The 25,157-nt window shown below is 40.0% G+C and overlaps 2 protein-coding genes, 2 long non-coding RNA genes and 19 other non-coding genes across 23 annotated transcripts; 22 read left to right on the top strand and 1 right to left on the bottom strand.

Annotated features, from left to right (window-relative positions):
* The first annotated feature begins 224 nt into the window (after positions 1 to 224).
* Positions 225 to 296, top strand: TRNAA-UGC (transfer RNA alanine (anticodon UGC)). The gene has a single exon. It is a non-coding gene; the product is annotated as a tRNA-Ala (tRNA).
* Positions 297 to 356: 60 nt separating this feature from the next.
* Positions 357 to 428, top strand: TRNAA-CGC (transfer RNA alanine (anticodon CGC)). The gene has a single exon. It is a non-coding gene; the product is annotated as a tRNA-Ala (tRNA).
* Positions 429 to 488: 60 nt separating this feature from the next.
* On the top strand, positions 489 to 560 carry TRNAA-UGC (transfer RNA alanine (anticodon UGC)). The gene has a single exon. It is a non-coding gene; the product is annotated as a tRNA-Ala (tRNA).
* A 61-nt stretch (positions 561 to 621) lies between these two features.
* On the top strand, positions 622 to 693 carry TRNAA-CGC (transfer RNA alanine (anticodon CGC)). The gene has a single exon. It is a non-coding gene; the product is annotated as a tRNA-Ala (tRNA).
* A 60-nt stretch (positions 694 to 753) lies between these two features.
* On the top strand, positions 754 to 825 carry TRNAA-CGC (transfer RNA alanine (anticodon CGC)). Its single transcript has one exon. It is a non-coding gene; the product is annotated as a tRNA-Ala (tRNA).
* Positions 826 to 885: 60 nt separating this feature from the next.
* TRNAA-CGC (transfer RNA alanine (anticodon CGC)) lies at positions 886 to 955 on the top strand. The gene has a single exon. It is a non-coding gene; the product is annotated as a tRNA-Ala (tRNA).
* Positions 956 to 1,147: 192 nt separating this feature from the next.
* Positions 1,148 to 1,219, top strand: TRNAA-CGC (transfer RNA alanine (anticodon CGC)). Its single transcript has one exon. It is a non-coding gene; the product is annotated as a tRNA-Ala (tRNA).
* A 60-nt stretch (positions 1,220 to 1,279) lies between these two features.
* On the top strand, positions 1,280 to 1,351 carry TRNAA-CGC (transfer RNA alanine (anticodon CGC)). Its single transcript has one exon. It is a non-coding gene; the product is annotated as a tRNA-Ala (tRNA).
* Positions 1,352 to 1,544: 193 nt separating this feature from the next.
* TRNAA-UGC (transfer RNA alanine (anticodon UGC)) lies at positions 1,545 to 1,616 on the top strand. Its single transcript has one exon. It is a non-coding gene; the product is annotated as a tRNA-Ala (tRNA).
* A 60-nt stretch (positions 1,617 to 1,676) lies between these two features.
* Positions 1,677 to 1,748, top strand: TRNAA-CGC (transfer RNA alanine (anticodon CGC)). Its single transcript has one exon. It is a non-coding gene; the product is annotated as a tRNA-Ala (tRNA).
* A 5,317-nt stretch (positions 1,749 to 7,065) lies between these two features.
* On the top strand, positions 7,066 to 7,137 carry TRNAA-UGC (transfer RNA alanine (anticodon UGC)). The gene has a single exon. It is a non-coding gene; the product is annotated as a tRNA-Ala (tRNA).
* Positions 7,138 to 7,197: 60 nt separating this feature from the next.
* On the top strand, positions 7,198 to 7,269 carry TRNAA-CGC (transfer RNA alanine (anticodon CGC)). The gene has a single exon. It is a non-coding gene; the product is annotated as a tRNA-Ala (tRNA).
* Positions 7,270 to 7,329: 60 nt separating this feature from the next.
* TRNAA-CGC (transfer RNA alanine (anticodon CGC)) lies at positions 7,330 to 7,401 on the top strand. Its single transcript has one exon. It is a non-coding gene; the product is annotated as a tRNA-Ala (tRNA).
* A 60-nt stretch (positions 7,402 to 7,461) lies between these two features.
* TRNAA-CGC (transfer RNA alanine (anticodon CGC)) lies at positions 7,462 to 7,533 on the top strand. The gene has a single exon. It is a non-coding gene; the product is annotated as a tRNA-Ala (tRNA).
* A 326-nt stretch (positions 7,534 to 7,859) lies between these two features.
* TRNAA-UGC (transfer RNA alanine (anticodon UGC)) lies at positions 7,860 to 7,931 on the top strand. The gene has a single exon. It is a non-coding gene; the product is annotated as a tRNA-Ala (tRNA).
* A 60-nt stretch (positions 7,932 to 7,991) lies between these two features.
* On the top strand, positions 7,992 to 8,063 carry TRNAA-CGC (transfer RNA alanine (anticodon CGC)). The gene has a single exon. It is a non-coding gene; the product is annotated as a tRNA-Ala (tRNA).
* A 192-nt stretch (positions 8,064 to 8,255) lies between these two features.
* Positions 8,256 to 8,327, top strand: TRNAA-CGC (transfer RNA alanine (anticodon CGC)). Its single transcript has one exon. It is a non-coding gene; the product is annotated as a tRNA-Ala (tRNA).
* A 192-nt stretch (positions 8,328 to 8,519) lies between these two features.
* On the top strand, positions 8,520 to 8,591 carry TRNAA-UGC (transfer RNA alanine (anticodon UGC)). Its single transcript has one exon. It is a non-coding gene; the product is annotated as a tRNA-Ala (tRNA).
* On the top strand, positions 8,574 to 11,043 carry LOC149690062 (uncharacterized). Its single transcript, XR_016383866.1, has 3 exons — positions 8,574 to 8,861; positions 8,997 to 10,842; positions 10,909 to 11,043. It is a non-coding gene; the product is annotated as an uncharacterized LOC149690062 (long non-coding RNA).
* On the top strand, positions 8,783 to 8,854 carry TRNAA-UGC (transfer RNA alanine (anticodon UGC)). Its single transcript has one exon. It is a non-coding gene; the product is annotated as a tRNA-Ala (tRNA).
* On the bottom strand, positions 9,452 to 10,181 carry LOC149690064 (uncharacterized). Its single transcript, XR_016383865.1, has 4 exons — positions 10,061 to 10,181; positions 9,811 to 10,002; positions 9,681 to 9,745; positions 9,452 to 9,576 (listed from the first exon to the last, which is right to left on the bottom strand). It is a non-coding gene; the product is annotated as an uncharacterized LOC149690064 (long non-coding RNA).
* A 2,836-nt stretch (positions 11,044 to 13,879) lies between the features above and the next one.
* Positions 13,880 to 21,533, top strand: LOC149690065 (uncharacterized). Its single transcript, XM_089870462.1, has 2 exons — positions 13,880 to 13,909; positions 20,523 to 21,533. The coding sequence occupies exons 1-2, from the start codon at positions 13,880 to 13,882 to the stop codon at positions 21,531 to 21,533; spliced, it is 1,041 nt and encodes a 346-aa protein (XP_089726588.1).
* A 2,422-nt stretch (positions 21,534 to 23,955) lies between these two features.
* On the top strand, positions 23,956 to 24,431 carry LOC149690066 (uncharacterized). Its single transcript, XM_089869617.1, has 2 exons — positions 23,956 to 24,081; positions 24,163 to 24,431. The coding sequence occupies exons 1-2, from the start codon at positions 24,028 to 24,030 to the stop codon at positions 24,412 to 24,414; spliced, it is 306 nt and encodes a 101-aa protein (XP_089725743.1). The 5' UTR covers positions 23,956 to 24,027; the 3' UTR covers positions 24,415 to 24,431.
* Positions 24,432 to 25,157: the final 726 nt, after the last annotated feature.

Below are 25,157 nucleotides of genomic sequence, written 5' to 3' on the forward strand. Positions count from 1 at the left end.
GAAGTCCCGGGTTCAACCCCCGGTATCTCCATTTCGCGGCTTTAGTCAAAAAGTATTCAATTTTACGATGATCTCTACTTGTACATCCGAAGGGGATATAGCTCAGTGGAAGAACGTTCGCTTTTTATGTGAGAAGTGCCGGGTTCGACCCCCGGTATCTCCATTTCGCGCCTTTTAGTCTAAAAGTATTTAATTTTGCGATGATCTCTACTTGTACATCCAAAGGGGATATAGCTCAGTGGAAGAGCGCTCGCTTTGCATGTGAGAAGTCCCGGGCTCAATCCCCGGTATCTCCATTTCGCGGCTTTAGTCAAAAAGTATTCAATTTTACGATGATCTCTAATTGTACATCCGAAGGGGATATAGCTCAGTGGAAGAGCGCTCGGTTCGCATGTGAGAAGTCCCGGGTTCAACCCCCGGTATCTCCATTTCGCGGTTTTAGTCTAAAAGTATTTAATTTAACGATGATCTCTACTTGTACATTCGTAGGGGATATAGCTCAGTGGAAGAGCGCTCGCTTTGCATGTGAGAAGTGCCGGGTTCGACCCCCGGTATCTCCATTTCGCGCATTTTAGTCTAAAAGTATTTAATTTTGCGATGATCTCTACTTGTACACCCGAAGGGTATATAGCTCAGTGGAAGAGCGCTCGCTTCGCATGTGAGAAGTCCCGGGTTCGACCCCCGGTATCTCCATTTCGCGGTTTTAGTCTAAAAGTATTTAATTTTACGATGATCTCTACTTCTACATCCGAAGGGGATATAGCTCAGTGGAAGAGCGCTCGCTTCGCATGTGAGAAATCCCGGGTTCGAACCCCGGTATCTCCATTTCGCGGTTTTAGTCTTAAAGTATTTAATTTTACGATGATCTCTACTAGGACATCCGAAGGGGATATAGCTCAGAGGAAGAGCGCTCGCTTCGCATGTGAAGTCCCGGGTTCAACCCCCGGTATCTCCATTTCGCGGCTTTAGTCAAAAAGTATTCAAATTTACGATGATCTCTACTTGTACATCCGAAGGGGATATAGCTCAGTGGAAGAGCGCTCGCTTTGCATGTGAGAAGTACGGGGTTCGACCCCAGGTATCTCCATTTCGCGGTTTTAGTCCAAAAGTATTTAATTTTACGATGATGTCTACTTATACAATCGTAGGGGATATAGCTCAGTGGAAGAGCGCTCGCTTCGCATGTGAGAAGTCCCGGGTTCAACCCCCGGTATCTCCATTTCGCGGTTTTAGTCTAAAAGTATTTAATTTTACGATGATCTCTACTAGTACATTTTAAGGGGATATAGCTCAGTGGAAGAGCGCTCGCTTCGCATGTGAGAAGTCCCGGGTTCGACCCCCGGTATCTCCATTTCGCGGTTTTAGTCTAAAAGTATTTAATTTTACGATGATCTCTACTTGTACATCCGAAGGGGATATAGCTCAGTGGAAGAACGTTCGCTTTTTATGTGAGAAGTGCCGGGTTCGACCCCCGGTATCTCCATTTCGCGCCTTTTAGTCTAAAAGTATTTAATTTTGCGATGATCTCTACTTGTACATCCAAAGGGGATATAGCTCAGTGGAAGAGCGCTCGCTTTGCATGTGAGAAGTCCCGGGTTCAATCCCCGGTATCTCCATTTCGCGGCTTTAGTCAAAAAGTATTCAATTTTACGATGATCTCTACTTGTACATCCGAAGGGGATATAGCTCAGTGGAAGAGCGCTCGCTTCGCATGTGAGAAGTCCCGGGTTCAACCCCCGGTATCTCCAATTCGCGGTTTTAGTCTAAAAGTATTTAATTTAACGATGATCTCTACTTGTACATTCGTAGGGGATATAGCTCAGTGGAAGAGCGCTCGCTTCGCATGTGAGAAGTCCCGGGTTCTGTTTTGATAAGTTTCTTACTTTAAGATATATAAGAAGGTAGCGACGTAATGTCTATTATTAATAACCTTTATTAATAAAAGAGAGTTATCATACAAAGTTATAATACAAAGTTTACGTTTAAGAGCGGGATACAGGTTTAGCTATTCTTTATTCTACTGTGTTCTAGTAGCGACTGACGAGGGATCTCTCGAGGGATCTACAGGTACAATCCCAGTGTTGATCGGGTTGGGTTCAGTTCAGTTCAGTTTCAGATAATTTCAGATAATATAACATCCCGTTATTTTTAGAGTTGATGCCATATGGTTGCGAGAGCAAAAACAACAAAAAAACTTAGACATAATCGGCAAGACGACGCGGTCGCGTGACGAGACGGCCAGATCTTGTACTACGCGGGACGGGCGGCGAGTCGGGCGGTACGGATGTGGGGCGCGGCGAGGTGACAGCGACCAAAGTAGGGACGGTGATTGAACGCGAGTGCGGAGGTGAAGTCGGAGGTGGTGTCCGAGGTGTAGTCGGAGGTGGTGTCCGAGGTGTAGTCGGAGGTGGTGTCCGAGGTGTAGTCGGAGGTGGTGTCCGAGGTGTAGTCGGAGGTGGTGTTTGCGGACGTGGCTGATAAATAATGGGCAGAGTGGGAAGAGTCGGGGAAACGGACGCCTTTGGTGACGACGATGACGGTGCAGGGTTTGTGGGTCGAGCGGAAAACCGATGGGCGGGTCGTAACGCAATGCGATTGCGGCGATACACGGTGCCCTTGGCCTTCACGAGATACGATCTGGGTGCGACTTCTTTCTCGACGATGCCCTGAATCCAAGGGGAATGGAGGTCCTTGGGCGTGACTTTGACCCAGACCTGTTCGTTGTCGCGAAGTTCGCACAAAGGCTTGGCATGTTGATCGTAGGTCTGTTTTGTGTGACTTCGTTTGTTGGCAAGAGTGGCCTTGACGTGCGGAACGACATGAGGGTTAAGTAGTTTCGGTGGGGTTGGTAAGATGGAACGCGTGCGGCGTGCCATGAGGCGTTGTGTTGGGCTAGCGTTTACGGAATCCGTCGGGGTGTTTCGCCAATCCAGCAGAGCAAGGTAAAAATCTTCCTTGGTACTCTGTAGTTTCTTTAACAGTGTTTTAGCGATTTTAACAGCGGATTCCGCTTTGCCGTTGCCCTGTGAGTGATATGGCGAAGACGTTGTGTGTGTGAAACCCCATAAATCCGAGAATTCGCGAAATTCGAAGCTATTAAATGGGGGCCGTTGTCGGTAATGACTGTCTCGGGAATACCATATCGTGCAAACTGTTTCTTACACGCAAGGATAATCGCGGCGGCGGTAGTGTTGTGGAGTTGTTCGATCTCCCAAAAATCCGAATAGTAGTCTATTAAAATAAGATATTTTTGGTGATGTGCTTCGATGGTGAAGAGATCCATAGCAATCTTTTGCCATGGTAAGTCCGGCAGAGAAACGGTAATCAGGGGCTCACGTTGTTGTGAGCTGTGATACCTGTTACACGCATGACAGGTGGATACTGCGGCTTGTATGTCTGTTGTTATTCCAGGCCAAAAAACCGACTCCCTTGCCTTTTGCAGGCAAGCCTGTATTCCCAGGTGGCTGGAATGTAGTTGGGAGATAACTTCGTCCCGAAGAGCAGTAGGTATGATAACGCGGGAGCCTTTGTAGAGGTAACCCTGGTCGTATGTAAGTTCATCGCGAAATGTCCAGAACGGACGAATCGAGAGAGGTACCTTCGAGATTCTGTCGGTCCATCCCTTGCGGATAGCGGTCCGAAGGTCGACGCACACGGAATCGACTGCGGTGGCCTCCCGAATGCGGCGGAGTAGAGGTTGCCGAATGCGAAGGTAGTCCGAGTGATCAATACCGGCGAGTAAAGTCGTCGAATAGACGGTGTGTTCGCGATACGGGTCAGTGTCCGGTAGGGGGTTGATACTTGATATACGGGACAGACAATCCGCTATATACATTTGAGAGCCTTTTTTGTAACGCACCGTGAGAGCATAATATTGTAATTTAAGCATCATGCATTGCAAGCGTTTTGGCGCTGATAGAAGGGGTTTGTTCCAAATTGTTTCCAACGGTTTGTGGTCCGACTCCACAATGATGTTATCGCGACCACCCAGATATTGGTGGAATCGGGTACAACCAAAAACGATTGCCAAGCACTCCTTCTCGATCTGCGCGTATCGGCGTTCGGTGGGAGTGAGAGCACGAGAAGCGAAAGCGACGGGTTGGCCCTCTTGAAGGAGCGTGGCGCCTAAACCCATATCACTAGCGTCACACTGGAGGGTGACTGGGAGGCGAACATCATAAAAGCGTAACACCGGGACGCAGGTTACTAGGGTTTTGATGGAGTCAAAAACACGTTGGTGCTCAGGGGTCCAAGACCATGGAACATCCTGATGGACGAGCTGGCGCAGAGGCTCAAGACAGTGGGAAAGCTTCGGTAAGAATTTAGCCAGATAAGTCGTGAAGCCGATAAAGCTTTGTAACTGCTGTACAGTTTGTGGTGCGGACATATTCTTCACGGCATGGATTTTCCGCGGGTCTGGGGAGACACCCGAGGATGAGAGAACATGGCCGATATAAGGCACCGAGGGCAAACGCAGACGGAGTTTATTTTTGTTAATCTTCATATTGAGCTTGCGGGCGCGTTCAAGGACAGCAATTAGTTTTTTGTCATGATCCATGATGGCGGATTCTAAAGTATCCCCGCATCCAAAAATAATATTGTCATCAGCAATAACAGCCACACCTTCTAAACCCTCTAACGCCTCCGCTTGGCGGCGCTGATACTCCTCGGGAGCTGTAGAAATGCCGAAAGGCATGCGTAGCCAACGGAAACGTCCGAAAGGGGTCCAGAACGTAGTTAAGAGGCTACTTTCGAGATCAAGCTTGACTTGCCAGAACCCATCTTTCGCGTCGAGAACCGTAAAAACTTTAGCGTTGCTGAGGGTTGGAAGTATATCCTCGATCGTCGGGAGTGGATAACGGGCAATTTGTAAGGCTCGGTTAAGATCTTTCGGATCTAAACAAATGCGTAAATCATCCGGCGTGATCGGAGGCGGCTGTGCGTTGGAGATAGTCTGTTCGTCAGGAGTTTTCCTAGGTTTTCTAACGAGAACCATACTCGAAATCCATTTTGTAGGTTCCGTCACCCTTGCTATGACGCCTAATTTCTCTAGCTCGGCCAGTTTGCGTTGGAGAGGGTCACGTAACGCAACGGGTACATTTCTCGGTCGATGCTGTACTGGCTCCACCGATTTGTCTAGAACTAGATGACATTCTCCCGGCAAGCATCCCAAACCGTCAAAAACGTCCTGATAATCGGACAAGAGTTTTGCTTTGGTTAGAGGACTAGGAAGGGATGTGGGAGATTCCGTAACTGCGTGTACCGCTGAGCTGGGCACATGCATAGTCATCAATCCAAGGGCTTCGCAGGTGGCACCTGAAAGCAGTGAAGGTTTCGTGCCTGGGACGATAAGAAACTCAAGAACGTACGTGCACTGTTTATACAGACAATGCAAAGTTGCGATGCCGGTGGAGGTTATGGTAGATCCATCGTAACAGCTGAGAACCGTTGTCTCTGGGCGGAAAGTGGCGCTATTAGCGGGTAACGCGTCGAAATCAGTCTCTCTAAGACAGTTGCAGGTAGAACCGTTATCGAGTTGACAGCGTAAGTCAGTAACGGCGCTGTCGCCCTGTATTTGTAGGGTAACAAACCATTGCTTGCCCCGAGAGGAACGGGCCTGGTGAGTTTCTTCAAGGGCGTAAATTTCGTCAGTTTCATCGTCAGTCCCTGCAGCATCGGGAGCAGCAGGTTCTAACTGATGGGAAAAACCCTGTTTCCGACGGCCACGGGAATGACTTGATTTATTTCGAGGTAGAGGCCGTGTGGTAGCGACGGGATCTCGACCCTGGCGACAGACGGTGGAAAAATGGTTCTCCATGCCACATTTGCGACAAGTCTTACCCAGAGCTGGGCACAATTGTCTATCGCGAGCGTGAATCGTGTTGCAAAAATTGCAAGGGCGTGCGAGTAACGCGACGGGCGGTTTAGAGGCCGATTTGCGAGGGTGTTCACGATTCTGGCGGTCCAAACGATGGACTTCAACGTGATTGGGTTTAGTCTCCGAAAATTGGCGTTCCGCCAGTTCATTTGCGCGACATATATCGACAGCCGAGGCTAACGTAAGAGTGCGTTCCTTACTTAGCTGGGCGCGAGTGGTGAGATTCTTATTTCCAACCACGAGCCGATCGCGTATAAGTTCCTCCTGAAAGGTTTTATATTCACATGTATCGGATAGGCGGCGTAAACGGTTCACAAACTGATCGATAGTCTCATTGTGTTCTTGGACCGCGGAGTTGAAGATCATGCGATCATAGATAACATGTGTGAGAGGCTTGAAATGGAGTTCAATAGCGTCCAGAATATCTGTAGCACTGGCGCGCTGTTCTGCCGTTAGAGGCAAGTCTTGATACAGTTTAAAACAATCCTCCCCCATAATAGCGAGGAGGGTAGCCGCACGAACGGGCGCACCCTTAGTAGCCAAACCGGTAGCAATTTCATAGTTGGTCCACTGGGCGCGAAACAATTTCCAGTGCGCGGCCGAATCACCCGACGATAGCGAGACCGGGCGCGGCGGCGGGATCGAGGAGGCCATAATACCGCGTCAAGGAGCGATACACGAAAAAAACACGAGGCGGCCGAGGCTTAGGGCAGAAACGCGAGGCGGCGACGGCGACGGCGACGGCGAGAGAACGGAGAGAGCCAAAGTGCAACGAGGGAAATGAGGCTTAAGCGCGAGAGGGAAGCGAGGCGAAAAAAACAGCTAAACACACTTCTGACACCATGTTTTGATAAGTTTCTTACTTTAAGATATATAAGAAGGTAGCGACGTAATGTCTATTATTAAAAACCTTTATTAATAATAGAGAGTTATCATACAAAGTTTACGTTTAAGAGCGGGATACAGGTTTAGCTATTCTTTATTCTACTGTGTTCTAGTAGCGACTGACGAGGGATCTCTCGAGGGATCTACAGGTACAATCCCAGTGTTGATCGGGTTGGGTTCAGTTCAGTTCAGTTTCAGATAATTTCAGATAATATAACAGGTTCAACCCCCGGTATCTCCATTTCGTCGGTTTTAGTCTAAAAGTATTTAATTTTACGATGATCTCTACTTGTACATCCGAAGGGGATATAGCTCAGTGGAAGAGCGCTCGCTTTGCATGTGAGAAGTCCGGGGTTCGACCCCCGGTATCTCCATTTCGCGGTTTTAGTCTAAAAGTATTTAATTTTACGATGATGTCTACTTATACAATCGTAGGGGATATAGCTCAGTGGAAGAGCGCTCGCTTCGCATGTGAGAAGTCCCGGGTTCGACCACCGGTATCTCCATTTCGCGGCTTTAGTCAAAAAGTATTCAATTTTACGATGATCTCTACTTGTACACTCGTAGGAGATATAGCTCAGTGGAAGAGCGCTCGCTTCGCATGTGAGAAGTCCCGGGTTCAACCCCCGGTATCTCCATTTCGCGGCTTTAGTCTAAAAGTATTTAATTTTACGATGATCTCTACTAGTACACTCGTAGGGGATATAGCTCAGTGGAAGAGCGCTCGCTTCGCATGTGAGAAGTCCCGGGTTCAACCCCCGGTATCTCCATTTCGTCGGTTTTAGTCTAAAAGTATTTAATTTTACGATGATCTCTACTTGTACATCCGAATGGGATATAGCTCAGTGGAAGAGCGCTCGCTTTGCATGTGAGAAGTACCGGGTTCGACCCCCGGTATCTCCATTTCGCGCTTTTTAGTCTAAAAGTATTTAATTTTGCGATGATCTCTACTTGTACATCCGAAGGGGATATAGCTCAGTGGAAGAGCGGTCGCTTCGCATGTGAGAAGTCCCGGGTTCAACCCCCGGTATCTGCATTTCGCGGTTTTAGTCTAAAAGTATTTAATTTTACGATGATCTCTACTTGTACATCCGAAGGGGATATAGCTCAGTGGAAGAGCGCTCGCTTTGCATGTGAGAAGTCCGGGGTTCGACCCCCGGTATCTCCATTTCGCGGTTTTAGTCTAAAAGTATTTAATTTTACGATGATGTCTACTTATACAATCGTAGGGGATATAGCTCAGTGGAAGAGCGCTCGCTTCGCATGTGAGAAGTCCCGGGTTCGACCCCCGGTATCTCCATTTCGCGGTTTTATTCTAAAAGTATTTAATTTTACGATGATCTCTACTACTACATCCGAAGGGGATATAGCTCAGTGGAAGATTGCACGCTTCGCATGTGAGAAGTCCCGGGTTCGACCCCCGGTATCTCCATTTCGCGGTTTTAGTCTAAAAGTATTTAATTTTACGATGATCTCTACTTGTAGACTCGTAGGAGATATAGCTCAGTGGAAGAGCGCTCGCTTCGCATGTGAGAAGTCCCGGGTTCAACCCCCGGTATCTCCATTTCGCGGCTTTAGGCTAAAAGTATTTAATTTTACGATGATCTCTACTAGTACATCTGAAGGGGATATAGCTCAGTGGAAGAGCGCTCGCTTTGCATGTGAGTAGTCCCGGGCTCAATCCCCGGTATCTGCGATTCGCGGTTTTAGTCTAAAAGTATTTAATTTTGCGCTGATATCGACTTGTACATCCGAAGGGGATATAGCTCAGTGGAAGAGCGCTCGCTTTGCATGTGAGAAGTCCCGGGTTCAACCCCCGGTATCTCCATTTCGCGGTTTCAGTCTAAAAGTATTTAATTTTACGATGATATCTATTTGTACATCCGTAGGGGATATAGCTCAGTGGAAGATCGCTCGCTTCGCATGTGAGAAGTCCCGTCTTCAATCCCTGGTATCTTCAAGTCAACGTTTAAACAAAATACATTTTCTTTTTTGATAATCTCTACTCCAGCATCTGAAGGGGATGTAGCTCAGTGGAAGAGCGCTCGCTTTGCACGTGAGAGGTCGCGGGTTCAAATCACGGGATCTCCATATCAAGGTTTGAACAAAACCATAAGCATATCATGTATGATATGCTTATGACATTTTAATTGCATCAATGTTACACATGTAATAGTCTTAAGAATTATTTCTCTACCGGATTTGAAAAAAAAACATTCATTTATTTCCCAAGGCTCTTATGGAATTTAAGAAATATGTCCACATAATACGATGAATACAAATTATTATTACATTGGTAAAAAAATAATAGAAATATTGCCTTGTTAGAGAAACGCGAGAAAAATGGCTCGCATGACTGATAAACCCACTCTATGAAACATTCCTCTTAGAAAAATAGTCTTTCAAAGTATTCAACAACACCGCAGAGGTTCTTCAAAGGTAATTAAGTACCAAGTGCCTTTAAAGACTCAAAATGAAAACGTCACTAGACGATATCTCAGAAAATTCAATTCAAAATTTGGACAAAAACATTTTAAAGAACGTTGTCTGCCCTATTGAAATTGAGCGAGAATATAAAAGAAAAAAAGGAATCTACAAGGTTTACGGTACGATTTCGTTTTTAAATTCAACCAAGCGGAGAAAAGATTCACTGTTATTCTTGCGACGTGTGTTCTTAGTTACGTAAAAATTTTGTTTATGCATAAACAATTTAGTAGCTTCTATCGTTTGCAGTCAATCAGATACGGACCTATTACATGAAAATCCTTGAATCCTTAGTTCGGGCTACTGGACGTGACGCAAATTTAAAGTTCCTATCATTATGATTAATTATAACGTCAATGTGTCTGTCGTTTACAGTGTATTTCAAAAAGGGTATATTCAAATTGCAAAATTATAAACATAAGTCAATTATTACGAAGTTCTTAAGAATTTAAGTGCTGGCACTCCTAATTCCAAGGGTTTATCAACGTTTCCAGTTGACTATAAAGAAAATAAAAAATTAACGTTATTGGTCTACATATCTTTCGTCATACTGTTCGACTAACTTCTACATGGGAGAAACCAGTATCCCAAATTTCTAGTGCGAAATGTTTCGTCAAACCCTTCATCTTATGTGTATGAGAAAACTATTTTCAGAACTACCAATGTTCCATAGCGTCTTGCCTCGCGTTATCTCGAACAGTTATCCGTACCAGAATTCAATTGAAAGCTAGGATGGTCTTAGTCATAAAGTAGCTCTAGCAAAAAATAACTATTCTCTATTTCAACGCTATGAATATTCGAACTTTTTTATACCAGTTTGTCTTTAAAAAAAAATAACCAAAGTCCAAAGTATTCTCAGCTCCAATTTATCGCTATAGTTCCTTCATAACACTAGTTAAAGTGAAGAAACCGAAGAGTTTTAATTTAAGCTTTTTCTCTTATGATAGTGTCCATATTTTCCCCCCTGAAATTAATTATGATTTCGATGAAAGGTCATATAAAAAATATTTTTCTCTTCACAATCCCTTTAAATAAAAAATGGGAAGTCCATTTAGGTGTATTTATAGCGCAGTAGGAACAATTAAAACGTTAAATTTACCTATATTTCGAAATGCTAGAGACTTACTGAGAGTTAGTTCGAGAACGACGCGAGAATTGACTATACTCGGTTTTGCGGTCCATCAACTATTTATTCTGTACTAAAGCCGTTGACAGCGCCTCACCAGGCGTCGCTTTACCAGAAACTATGACGTTTCACCTACTTCGCTTCATGACAAGCTCTCAGTAACCAGTGACGAACATATGGAACACACTTTATGAACTTATGTTATTATTTGGTTAGTAAACAACAAAAAAATTCCAGTGTTAGTCAATTAACAATTCAGTTCATCAGACGTAATGAAACTTAATAAATAGGTATATAATTTTCGTCGGGTCGTATCTTTCGGTTTTCAAGATTCGAATTGATAACGAATTCAACCACCTAAAATCAAATATATATTTCAACCACAAGAAGTAGTTTTCGTTTTACAATATAATTGTAATAAATTTATTGTTAAAACCTAAATATTTATTGCGCCCATCTTACTGCAAAGGTAAAAAACCTCAATCGCAATTACACTTTTTTTTTAAATATCAAAATAATAACAAAAATTCCCAAGTCTTAGGATCTTAAAGTGAAATGGATATCTTACCACCCAAATCTGAAACAGTTTAATTTTCCAAAACATTACACGACTAAATGGAGTAAGTGGATAGTGATAAACTACGATATCATCAAGATCGTTCGGAAGTTCCTCTTTGAGACAGTTCCGTGGGAAATGTGAAGTATTCTATCATATGCATGGTAAAGTGCTCGAGATAACAATAGCCATCTTCCACGGAAACAGAGAATCGGGGGCGTTGTTGTTTTCATAAAATATCTTTAAAACGTTTTCGGATGGTTGCGTCTTTGAAATTTCGCCTCAAGGAGTTGGACACTTGGAGAATGAAGCATGTAGAAACAGAGGAAATATATTATTTAATTATCTAGAAACAGAAATGGACGATTTTCAAAAACGAGGCGGGGCACAATATCGTCTGCTTGATATAGGGCTATGTGGATCCAAAGACGTTATAGAAGATTTTAAAGTTACCAGTCCACAGTTTGAAACATAAGTTCATAAAATATGGTCCATAAGTTTGTCACCGGTTACTGAGAGCTTGTTATGAAGTGACGTAGGTGAAACGTAATAAATTCACGTCTGGTCAGGTGCTGTCATAGGCAGACCTAATCAGAAGATGGACTGTAAAACCGAGTGCAGTCAATTCACACTTGTCGTTCTCCAACTAGCTCTCATTAAGTCTCTAGCATTACGAAGTATAGGTAGTGTCATACTTATGGAACATAACTTAAAAACTTATGTTTGAAACCATATCTAAGTCTGTCTTATGAAAACTAGGTGGTCAAACACCTGGCTCTATTTTACCTCCGAGTTTTGAAAAGGGTATATAGCAGTCTAAAATAAAAATTTGTTGGCAGCCATGGGAAGTTTTTATTATTTTGAATTAAATCAAGACTGAACTCAGAAACTCGCGCAATTATTATTCGAAATCAATGGCACTAAAATGGAATAGGAACTCTTCGAAACGTTATTTTAAAAGAGAAAATAATATAGAATTTTAAAACGTTACTATTTAAACTAATTTAGAAAATTGAATTGTGTTATCCTGTTTTGGAAATTTACTTACTGGACATCTTTATTGTTTGCTTTGAATTTTAATTTTTAATTGTATTGTAAGAGAAATTTTAATTATTTTAAGAGCGATTTTAACTGAATTTTAAAATTTAAAATGACTTGAAATATCAAAAACCTATAAAATAATATATTAACAATCCTGTATAACTGTAAAAAGTGACCAGGTCATATTGTAGTTAAGGATATAAAAATAAACTCATTTCATTTCATTTCATAATTGCATGGGAATTATAGTTGTTAAGCGGAATCAAGTGCGCAGTTTAGATTTAGTGTCCAGCTCCTCGCGCTTACCTTTTCCCACTTTTTCCCCTTTCTCTGAAATGATTAGCTTCAGTAATACATTATAGTAGCTTCCGAAAGGAATTAAGCAACTCCACCCCCACACAAATTCGCGAACATTAAAATGAAAATCTTTATCTCTAGATTAAGGTCCCCGAACCAGCATCATTATTAGTGCCGCCGGAATGGGTGTTTACATATCTATTCTCAATTTCAACCCTCCCCGGGCTGACGTACGTCATTACAAAATTTGCTAGTTTGGTTATAAAAAGAGTGTTGGAACACGATGAGGGTTCAAAAATCGACCGGACTTGAAAAGGTCCGAACATCACTACCTGAGGATATCCTATCCATAAAAGAGATACAATGGTAAGTCGTATATTTTAAAATGTATTTGAATTCAGAAGATGCTTCTTGACTTAGCTAATTCTTAGAATTGCATGTAAGCGTTTGGTCAAAGGAGAAAATTGTCATAGCTTTTACACTGTGGGCGGTATTTTTTTTTCAATAATCTAACTAAATCATCTATTACCTTTAAACTTACCCAAGTTATCTGGGAAATCAACATATTATAAGACCGGGACCATGGGACTGCAAAAGTGAAAACTTGACTCTCTGAGAAACGTTTTACCGTGCGACCATAATTTATTGTAGCACAGTTTTAGGGCTTATTTATACATAGTTTTCAGACTAGGAGGATTGATACTATTTAGTACATCAGGAGGCCAGGCTACTTGGTACTGCGCTTTGTCCGCCACGTAGCCTAGGCTCCTGGTGTAAATGGTATCAATCCTACTAGTCTGAAAACTGTGAATATCGTCTTTCTCGCGAACGATTTTTGGTTTGAAAATGAAAACCACAATGCCATATGCAAGCGTTAAAGTACTAATCGTAGTTTCGCGTATATTTTGCTCAATTTTAGAACACTAGCTGTACAGTGTGTTCATGATAGGTCTGTAATAAATAAGAGAGTGTGTTTTGGGTTAAACTGAGTGAAAAGTGTCAAAGAACATGGGATATACAACGTTTAGTTACAGAGAAATGGGATTAAAAATATTGGCCCATAAAACAAGGAAATGGTCACACATTTTGAGTAATACGCTTTACTTTAACAGGCCATTTTATAGTACACTTCTGGTAAATAAAGGTTAGATTGAAGATTTTTTCAAAGCTGATATATCTTACTCCAAAGGCGTGACTACTTCCTCGATTTAGGAGCTAATTACAAATATTTGAGAGCTGATAACCCTGTAACTTAATGTTGTAGACCCCATATTCCTTGACAGTTTAAACTCAGTTTGACGTTAAGAATACACCCTTTAATTAATCCCAGACTTATCATAAATACCTTGTATAGGTGTACTCCCAAGTGACTTAGAAAGTCACTCTAATTTTGATTACGTCAGTCCATTACTACACATTTAACGGTATTTTAATAAGAGAGAAGTACGATTTTTTTCGTGTTATATCTCTTGGGAAGAAATAAATTTCCCCTCTTGGACCAATTTTATATTTAGCGATTGTGGTATGCATAAAACATTAGGAAATTGTCTATACAAATGATTTTTAAAATGTGTATAGAAGATAGTAAATTTCAACCCGTTAGGTGATAACTATGGCAGTTAGAAAACAACATCTCCAGAAAGTATATAATGCACAGCTCTTTGTTGACTGGGACAAATTATACAAACCTCCCCTTCAACCTTCGTATATGGTGGTCAAGCGGTAGTTGAAAATAATTGGTATCTTTAGTTGATACAGTTATTTTTGTAGGTGATATTGGTGTAGATACAAAATGGGTGTGTTGAGAAAATTTTCCTTGATATTTCTGTGGAAGTTTTCCAGGTTTTTTTCAAAATCTGTGATCAATTTTATAGAAATGAAAACCACCCTTAGCAGCTTTATTTTAAATAAAATAAATATTTTAACGATCTCTTTGAAATTTTCAGCACATATTAGGGACCGGGATTTTTAGTTCCGTGTTTTTTTTTGGTTTTTTTTCAAAACAGTAAACATAATTCGAAATAGGTACAACCATTGAAAAAACAGCGACGTCATCAGGCCATATCTACAAATTAAACCGAGGTGCTAGTCATTTTCAGATTCCCTGCAAACTTCTTAAGGGTTAAAAGCAATCCTTTTAGCACTGTTGTGGTATGGGTTATTAGGGATTGTATATAATCATAAGTATATAATACTTCTCTTCGAGAGAAGTGCCCTGCAAAGCGGGGTAATTGCAACATGATTCATCCCAACATCAGAACATTTGGAGCAAGGTTACTAAACCGAATCATATGCGCAATAAATAATAAAGAAATTATTCCATTAGCGCTTAACTATTTGCTTAGATTTTTGTTCCTCGTCAAGACAAGGTTTGTGGGTTGATTGCTTAGTATTTGCTACCAAACAGTTATAGAATTCACCCCATGGTGCGATTCCATCTGGAGTTTGATGAGCAGGAGAGCAAACCAAAAGGGTTAGCCCTGAAAGATTTATGTTGCATAACTAAAGTGTTAAAAGGATACAGAGTGTCATCCTTCTTTTATTATCCCCTTTTGATATAATATATTTATCAGAATCACTGATTACACTTGAGTAACTGCTCTCTGAACTTAAGTAGCCGGAATGTTTTTTTTAAACTTTCAAAATTGGGCGTGCTAATCCATGCTCCCTTCTATAAAAGTATCAGAACTTTAAGTACGACATCTTTCCTTAAAATTATAAATTTTAGCAGGAAGCCGTGATTCAAAGCGATAAAAGCAGAAAGCATTTGGCTACATTTACGAGAGTTACAGAAAAGATAACATTGATCATATTGTACCTTGAAAGCTCTACCAACAACCGTCAAATCATAAATTAACTTTTCTTTTTTGATTATCATGTTTTACTTTCAAATATATTATTAAAGTTTTTAATTTTCCACAAGAATCATATTTCTTGTTAATATGTTACTCATAATGAGCTAAGAGCTACGATATTTACCAAAAGTTAAAGTTACGTTTTTGTCATTTCTACTTAAACTGTGACTGCAATGTCACGGCACGTTATAATTTTGGTAAACGTTAAATGTCAACGACTCATCGTGCAATGCCTTGATGAATCACTCGTCATCAACCGTATGGTTTAAGAACCTCGGTATCTTGATATAACGGCAACGGGTTTCATGAACCATAATTTAAAAATAATAACAGGATTTAATTCCAATGAACTAGAAATATTCCATCCACCGGAATTCTTCTTACCACGTAATTGCGACAAGGAAACAAAAGAAAGTTATTACCCTTCAACGTAGACAGATTAGAAACGGTTCGCTTCTCTTCGATAAACTTTCCCTCAAGCGCGCCCTTCAAATCGAATATTTATAAACCCATTAATAGTGGTTCTCGTAATATTCCATTTCCCTTATCGTTGAAATGACTCAAACTTAAACAGAGGTATAGTTCAGCGCCATTCTGCGGGTTTGTCGACCCATAAAAACCAAATAGTTAAACTTATTATTGAAACCAATACAAGGGTGAAATAGGGGTTGTACTACAATTCTATTAATCCAAATGCATAATTAAACACTAAAAACTAGAAAGTTATTGAAAATTATCGCCTGCTCTATATATATCGTGGCTTATAACATTTCTGGAAAATGATGACCTTTATTTGTTGAACTATTATTACCGAGGGGCAATACGCTCTGGATCTCTGTGTACACCTGAGTTCAAAAGAGTTCAGCTTTGACAGTGCATTGAGTTCAAATCCTGCGGAACTCGCAGTTCAGCTTTGACAGTACATTGAGTTCAAGTCATATTGTACACCTGAGTTCTCAAGTGTCTACCCCCTCGATTAATGCATAGATTTCTTCCACTTGGAATCTTTAAGAACCCATAAGCCTCATACTAATATTTGATTGAAAGTGACAGGAAGGGCTTAAAACATTGTTCCCTTACAAAAATCTTCTTTAGAACTCTTTAGAAAATTCCTTGGGAAATTTCTTCAGAAATCCTTAAGGAGTTCCTTGGGAAATTGGGGAATATTGGCCTCTTTTTCTTTGGAAGATGCTTTGGAAATATCTTTCGAATTTCCTTGGGAAATAACTTTGGAATTTTCATGGGAAATAACTTTGGAAGATGCTTTGGAAATATCTTTGGAATTTCCTGGGGAAATAACTTTGGAATTTTCTTGGGAAATATCTTTGGAATTTTTCTTGGGAAATATCTTTGGAATTTTTCTTGGGAAATATCTTTGGAATTTTTCTTGGGAAATATCTTTGGAATTTTCTTCGGAAATATCTTTGGAATTTTCTTCGGAAATATTTTTGGAATTTTCTTGGGAAATATCTTTGCAATTTTTCTTTCTTTGGAATTTTCTTCAGAAATATCTTTGGAATTTTGTTCGGAAATATCTTTGGAATTTTCTTCGGAAATATCTTTGATATTTTCTTCGGAAATATGTTAAGAATTTTCTTGGGACATATCTTTGCAATTTTCTATAGAAATATAGGGAAGATTGTGGGGTAAATTAATATAGCCCTCTAGAAACGAGGATAGTTCTCACATGCAGAACCGAATCCCAATGCAGGGAGTGCAGTTCTTATAGGCTGAACAACACCCCTTATAGCGCTGGTAGTTCTCGCATGCAGTGCGAAACTGCTTATAAAGTCAGACATTTAATCGACTTAAAACATCCGAAAACGGCAGAAAGTTTTAATCTTATGCAAATGTGTGGGGTACTAAGTGGGTTTTGGAGGCTTCAATGGCCAAGCAGTAGGTACAGATGTTGTTGTTAAGTTTAATAATGTATTTCCACTGAGAGTTTTTTGAGTACCAGAAACGCGTTTAACCTAATTTTATCTACAATATTTTTAAAAAAATATTTTTTTGGGACTCTAATTACGCTCGAAATAAAGATAAAACATGTCACAAAAGAATTAATATTAGGTTAGTTTAACTTTTCAAAAGCGAAAGTTTCGATTGCCAGCTTATACTCCCTGTAAATCTAAACATCACGATTTAAATTACGCGTATTTTACTTTATATCAGAAGTTGATGACTTCTTATCCTGGGAAGTATTGGACACTAAAGCATTATATAGTATCCATCCCTGCAAGTCAAAATTGCCTATGGCAATCGTAAAAGAGGGTGGAAAGTTTCCTCCCCACTAGGAAAACTATCTAATCTACTGATAAAAATCCCACGCCGAGAGGCTGTGGCACTGAAACAATGGGGCGTGTTCAAAACTTCTTCAGCGCCAATCGTTAAAAAGCCGTCTGGCTAGAACTCTACGAAAATCCATTACAATCCGTGGGCCTAGGACCCCACACTAGTTTGACCGGAATTTCTAGCAGTCTATTAAAACAGCTGTTCTTGTCACCGTTTCTGATTCGTTACCTCAAACCACAAGGCACACCCTAAAGTTTCGTTTCTTGCCCGCTGCTGGCGCGCAAATCAGCCTGCCAACTCAAAATGAGGGAAATGCCGTAGGTAGCGCGGTGATCGGACCTAATAAGAAGTTGGCTAACAGAGATGGTTCCGGATATGGATAGAGTCCAATACTTCCTAGGATAAGAAGTCATAAACTTCTGTTTATATTTAATTTATCCTTTGCATAAACACCTCACGGATTATTAAAGGCAAAAAAACAAAAATAGGTAAATATGATAAACCATTTCAGCACTTGCTGAGCCTTAGATACGGAACAAGCCTTCGTGAAACGTTTTTAATTTTTTAGCCATCAAGGCAATGTCTATGAGGGAAAACTTTAGCAAAACAATTTGGGTAAAAATATTCTGAGATAATTATATGTAAAGCATAATTGCAAATACATCTGGCCCTTTGAATTTCATCTCAAGAATTCTTAACGAATTTCATTGGAAAATAAGGCCCAGACCTTCTTTGGAAATGTATCTCAAGATTTCCTTAAGAATTTCGTTTGAAAATATTCCATAGACGTTCTTTGGAAATTTATCTCAATAATTCCTATCGAATTTCTTTGGGAAACTAACCCTAGACTTTATTTGGAAATTTATCTCAAGAATTCCTTAAGAATTTCATTGAAAAATATTCCATAGACGTTCTTTGGAAATTGATCTCAAGAATTCCTGAAGAATTTCGTTCGCAAATATTCACTAGATGTTTTTTGGAAATTTATCTCAAGAGTTTCTAAAGAATTTGCGTTGGAAAACAAACCCTAGACCTTCTTTGGAAATTAATCTCTAGAATTCCTAAACAGTTTCTTTGGAAAATAAACCTTATACAATCTTTGGAAATTTACCTCTAGAATTCCTAAAGAATTTCTTTGGAAAATATTCGTTAAACCTTCTTTGGAAATTAGTCTCTAGAATTCCTAAAGAGTTTCTTTGGAAAATATTCGTTAAACCTTCTTTGGAAATTAATCTCTAGAATTCCTAAAGAGTTTCTTTGGAAAATAAACCTTATACATTCTTTGGAAATTTACCTCTAGAATTCCTAAAGAATTTCTTTGGAAAATATTCGTTAAACCTTCTTTGGAAATTAATCTCTAGAATTCCTAAAGAGTTTCTTTGGAAAATAAACCTTATACATTCTTTGGAAATTTACCTCTAGAATTCCTAAAGAGTTTCTTTGGAAAATAAACCTATTACATTCTTTGGAAATTTACCTCTAGAATTCCTAAAGAATTTCTTTGGAAAATATTCGTTAAACCTTCTTTGGAAATTAATCTCTAGAATTCCTAAAGCGTTTCTTTGGAAAATAAACCTTATACATTCTTTGGAAATTTACCTCTAGAATTCCTAAAGAGTTTCTTTGGAAAATAAACCTATTACATTCTTTGGAAATTTACCTCTAGAATTCCTAAAGAATTTCTTTGGAAAATATTCGTTAAACCTTCTTTGGAAATTAATCTCTAGAATTCCTAAAGAGTTTCTTTGGAAAATAAACCTTATACATTCTTTGGAAATTTACCTCTAGAATTCCTAAAGAGTTTCTTTGGAAAATAAACCTATTACATTCTTTGGAAATTTACCTCTAGAATTCCTAAAGAATTTCTTTGGAAAATATTCGTTAAACCTTCTTTGGAAATTAATCTCTAGAATTCCTTAAGTGTTTCTTTGGAAAATAAACCTTATACCTTCTTTGGAAATATATCTCAAGAATTCCTAAAGAATTTCTTTGGAAAATAATCTCAAGACATTCTTTGGACATTTGTCTCAAGACTTCTTTAGGAAATTCCAAAGAAAGTCTTTGGGAATTGTTCCTTTAGAAAATGATCCCAAGGGCTCCATAGGGTTCCAAAGAATGGCCTTTGGAATTCTTAAGAACATTTTTGTAAGGGTTAAACCACCCGTTCCTTAGTTAGTCACATCAGAAGTGAAGGGCTCTAGCATTGATAGTAGATCCTGGCACTAGTGAACAAATTTGAGGATTTTATGCTGCTTCCATCGCGCTAAAACTAGAGAGAAAAAAATGGTCGAGTTCCTAAAACATTTCCTACCCCCTTCTCCTCAACCTAAAGCGGCGGAACACGGACCCGGCTCCTTGAATCTAGTTCGGCCGTCTACCACCGCGAGCGTCTCACGTTTTGGAGGGGAAATTCTGAAACCGCCACCAGAGGGCCAACCGTTGGTGTGTTATCAAGAATATTCACTTTCGCCGAGTGAAGAATTTGGTTAGCTCAGTACTTTTGGTCTCATCTCACTTCTGGCCACATACATTGGACAGCCGTCGACCCTAGTTCTATTCGTTCACAAGACACTTGTTAAGATTCGGTTTCGGTGTGGATAAGTCGCTAACTACTACATCAATTTCACCTGGCTTCTAAGTTCATGTAAATTAGGCATGACGTCAGGGTGATGGTTTCCTCAACTCCTCCCCTGTAGTTCAAGCTTAATGAGCCAGAAACATACAAGTTAAAGATTCCAAGTGGATACAGATCTCTGTTGTAAAGATCTTTGCAGCTCTAGTCGTGTGGAATTTAGCTAACTAGTGAAACCCATTGTTAGACAAATTTTGCAAGACCAATTAAGTAGAATTTTAAAATTCTATCGTTTTGATATATTAAAATTTTCCAAGGCTTTTTCGTAGACGGGTGAATAAACCGTTTCATTTACGATTTATCAGGGAAAAAATCCACTTTTGACTGTCGGCGATTTTGCGCGCTCTTGTAACCGATTTTTTATTATTCCTTTACATAAGGAGACAGATTTCACGTTACAGCTGTTCCATAATACCTATTCGTAAATTAATCATTTCAAAAGAAACATATTTACCAGACATACTTTTTAATTGCAGAAGTACGTTACGGTTGCCATAGCACTTTGCTGCCTTACATTGTCCATCGCTGAAGAGGTAGATGATAAGAAAGGATCCACAACGGAAGTTACTTCCGATTCGAAACCCACAACAGTTTCTGACCTTGACACTGCGGGATCTAACACCCATCATGGTAGAGGACATGGATACTCAGGTGGCGGTGGATACAAAGGCTATCCTGGTCCTCATGGTTTCGTCCCGAGCTACGGGCACGGACCATCTGGCGGCTACGGTGGATACAAAGGAGGAGGTGGTTACACGAGTTACGTAGCGCACGGGCAAAGAGGATACGGAGGAGGAGGAGGTTATGGCGGTTACGGACAAAGAGGATACGGAGGAGGAGGTTATGGCGGTTACGGAAGCGGACACGGAGGAGGAGGTTACGGCGGTTACGGAAGCGGACACGGAGGAGGAGGTTACGGTGGTTACGGAAGCGGACACGGAGGAGGAGGTTACGGCGGTTACGGAAGCGGACTCGGAGGAGGAGGTTACGGCGGTTACGGAAGCGGACTCGGAGGATACGGGAAGGGCGGATATGGTGGCGCATACCCGATTTCGGGTTACGGTGGACACGGATATGGCGCTTCCGGATACGGAGGAAACGGATATGGCTCTTCCGGTTACGGAGGACACGGATACAACTCTCTTGGTTACAAAGGCCAAGGTGGTTACGGGGGCTACGGAAGTTATGGGGGAGGATACAGCCCCAGTTACAGTGGTCATTATGGCGGTAGTTATGGTGGTAACTATGGTGGATACCCTAAAGGCGGGTGGCAAGGGGGTTACGGTGGCCCTAGCTATGGGGGACACTATGGAGGATATGGAGGAATTGGTGGTCCTAGTTACGGAAGTTATGGGGGCAAAGGAGGCTACGGGGGATATGGAGGGGGAAGCTATGGCGGGTACGGAACGGGGCACGGATATGGCGTTTATGGAAGATCAGGGTATGGCAGGAGTTATGGTTCAAAGAGTGGATATGGTGGAAAGTAAGACAATAGAAAAAAACAAATCATCTGCTAACACTAGCCAAGAAATTTTTGTTAACACAACTAACGCCAATTTCACATTACGTCTTGAACCTTTAATAAGTATTGTGTAAAGTAGAATACTAAATTAAATTGTCGGTATTTAAACTGTTGTTAAATTAACCCATTGTAAAAATGTTTTTGAAATAAATGTTTTCTGTTAATTATTCTCATTAATTTACTATCTATCATCAATCCAGTTATATCAACAACTTTTTGAGTATATAAAGTTGTTATATGATTTTTAAATATAGAAGGTTCTAACATTTTGCCTTATAATAGAGTAAATGTTTCTGGAAGCTAAGACGCTTGAACATTGCGCCTTGCCTTTTGCATGCAAACTTACATCCTCAATATTATGATCTCCTATTGGTTTGCGTTTTTTATATCAATATTTAAACAAACCACAAACACAGCGGATATTTTAATTAATAGAATTATCACGTTCTAAATGATAAGATTTTCGCTTTCAGTTGTATAACTGTAATATCAGCAAATGCTTCAAACAATAATATTTGCAAATGCAGTTGTACAATTATAATACTAACTAATAAGTAGGTACTATTACTTTTGTAATTTACAAGTCAATGGTTTTTGGAAATAACTAAGCTTGAAGAAAAAAAATCATTCCTATGTTCGAAGTTCAGATTGGTAATCGCGTGTAACTTTAGTAAAGAAAAAACTTTTTGGGGCATTAAAACTATTATTATTTTTTCGGACATAAATCTTTAATCAAGAAATTGATCCAGTAAAGCAAAAGTTGGTAAAGGTAAATTTCTTTCCCGGAATTACCGACCACGAATTTTAATAATTAAGAGCTTTCATTCACGCGTCTTTTCCGGCATATTGCTCTAAGCCGGATGCCCACCGAACAGTTTCCATGCGTTTTGAGCTCATACGCCCACATATTTCAGTGGACGCACGAGCATTAGCAGAGTTAAAATTCCTCAGTGGCCAACCGGCTTTAATCAATATAGAGTAACCAAACCACTTGGACGAAAGCGTCTAGCACACTTGGCATTCTGCACTTGAACTTCGTTAAGTCGGAATTCCCCAAAAGGGTAAGCCTTGTATGAAATTGAAACTGAAGCCGCGTTTACACGAGACACTTTGAAACCGTCTTGGAATAGTCGAAATGAAACAATTCGCTGTTAAAGCTAGAGATCTTTCATGACAAATAATTTCCAAAACGGTTGCAAAGTTTCTCGTGTAAACGCGGCTTTAAAAGCACCTGTGATTGGACTATTATTAGAGCCAAAGTTGCTAGGCTTTACGTCTGGAATGCTAGACGTTTTCGGTCAATTTTTCCGGTCTACTTATCACGATTTACTTTATTACAACTTTGAAACGCACATACGAGGTACGATATAGAGCCACTCAACTAGATTTTTGTAACTAAGAGATTTTCGTAAAAATCAAAGCTTAAGCAGATTTGAATTCATCAATGAAGTTGACAATGAAGGAATTAAATTGCTCAGGACAAAGACTTAAACTTACTTTCATGCAGGTAGGGTGGATTTCTAACTATATAAAAGCGTTGAAATTTGAATAATTTTATTTCAGAGTCCTTACCTGGAAGTTACACGATTTCCTGGCGCTCAACCAATTTTTGGTGGGTTGGAAGGAAATGTTTTGAACAGTCTCGCCAAAGCAATTAATTTTACGTAAGATATATCTAAAAATCTTGAGACGTCGCGGGCGCTTTACTCATCAAGTTGATCTTTTAAAGTTACGATCTTCATGAGACTGAGTTTGGACAGCATGGTAAAATGCAATCAAATACATCTTGGACTGGTGCTGTTGGACATTTATATTCCAAAGTATTGCCATATTTTTTTGTACTGAATAAGAAGGAACTGAGTTTCAGTTTACTTGTAGAAAGCCGATTTTGCTCTCGCAGCACTAACAGAAACCACGGAAAGAAGGACAGTGATTGACTTTAGTGTACCTTACATCAAAGATACGGCAAACTTTTTTGTAGGTGTTGAAAAGGCATCATGTAGATCATCGATTTTTTTCCTGAGTCCTTTTAAATTCAACGTAAGTCAAAAAATTGGTAAGATATTTATCGAAATAAATTACTTAAATTAATATTTCAGGTATGGATAGTGGAACTAGCTTTTATAATTTTGGTATTAATTCTTATGTATTTGTTCTCCCGTTCTGTATCAATGAGTATTCTACGCATTTTTAGTATCACTTTTGGTATCGCTACGAAACAAGGTATTACGTGTATTGTTAGTTTGAGAAAATAGTGTGATTGAAAATATTATTTCGTTTCAGGTGTTAATATGAACAACGTTAAACTACCAGCGTCATTAATTGCAATTTCATGGCTGATAACTTGCACAATCATAAATATTTTCTATGGCAATGAATTGAAAGCTTCTACCAGCATTTCGAGCGATGATAGTATAAATACGTTAGACGATTTAGTATCAGTTTTCAGACTGGGGACCATGAAGTTTCTCATTCCAGAACACAGTTCTTTAATAAATGTTGTCGAGAATATGGTACGTGTACTATCTCAGCTCTAAATTGTTATATCTCTTATGCCGTTTTAGTTTTTTATATTATTGGTATTTTAAAATCAGCCAAGCACACCATACGGAGAAATATTTCGTAGCGTCACCGTTGTTAGACCACAAAGACCATCGGATTATGCTGACATTTACGCCAAGCGTATTACCACGGCAAATTCTTGGCTTCGAATGCAACTCAGACTACTTAAGGCTGGGTATCCTCCTTCTAAGGTTCGAGCAGTACGTGAGCCACTTATGGGTTTAAACACAGCCATTGGATTTCAAAAAAATTTCACTTGTCAAGGATCGTTTAACCGGATGTAAGTTCAGCTCTTCAAAACAATACGACACTATTCTTTCAGGTCCATAGAAAAATAAGGCAAAGACGTCAAGTTCCTGATACTTAAAGTCACGGTATTTCAATTTTTTTTGTCTGCGCCTTGCCTTGTATTGTCTATGGAAAAATTGAAGGAATCACGTAGTATACATTTAATTCGATTCGCATTTAAAAAATATAAATAACTTTGACCATTAAAGCATTATAGCTTTATCTGAAAGTGGCTGTCTAAAAAGGTGGCAGGAGAAGTTATTATTTAACCTAACGATGCAAGAATTGAAGGACAAGGAATCGGTCAGCGTAGTAAAGTATATACGGCTCGCTGATTTACAAAGCGTGTTTGGTCTGCTGTTCATAAGTTATTTTGCATCTTTGGTTTTGTTTAACGTGCAACGTTGCAAGTGACTCCGTAAAAGTCTACTTCAATAATGTTGAGTCACCGTAAACTTTCTTTAAATCGTGTTTCGATACTAACTATTAAATCTTTAAAACATTTTGTAGCTACGCATAATCAGAATTAAGATTAGAATCCACTCAATTCAAACCTGACATGCAGGATTCGCTGAGGCAAATATCACTCAGGTTTTCTTCTAGGGGTTTTAACTTACTTCCCTGTGAGGTAGAAGGTTGAAATTCCGCACTTTCCTGACACTCCGAAAACGATGGAAAAATCCGAAAACCCTCAAAAGGGTTTCCATAATGTTTTACCTCTATTTCACTATGAGCTATA

Source organism: Phalangium opilio, unplaced genomic scaffold, assembly GCF_054372755.1.
Source record: "Phalangium opilio isolate 3A_F unplaced genomic scaffold, DU_Popi_V2 ptg000031l_1, whole genome shotgun sequence".
NCBI lineage: Eukaryota > Metazoa > Arthropoda > Arachnida > Opiliones > Phalangiidae > Phalangium > Phalangium opilio.

What these genes read in the sequence shown, in the direction of transcription:
- LOC149690065 (XM_089870462.1), top strand. Translation starts at nt 13,880, where the DNA reads ATGGCAGTTAGAAAACAACATCTCCAGAAA. An exon ending in GAAAACAACATCTCCAGAAA is followed by an intron (nt 13,910 to 20,522) that starts GTATATAATGCA and finishes TTTTAATTGCAG; the next exon opens with AAGTACGTTACGGTTGCCAT.
- LOC149690066 (XM_089869617.1), top strand. Translation starts at nt 24,028, where the DNA reads ATGAAGTTTCTCATTCCAGAACACAGTTCTTTAATAAATGTTGTCGAG. An exon ending in TAAATGTTGTCGAGAATATG is followed by an intron (nt 24,082 to 24,162) that starts GTACGTGTACTA and finishes TTTTAAAATCAG; the next exon opens with CCAAGCACACCATACGGAGA.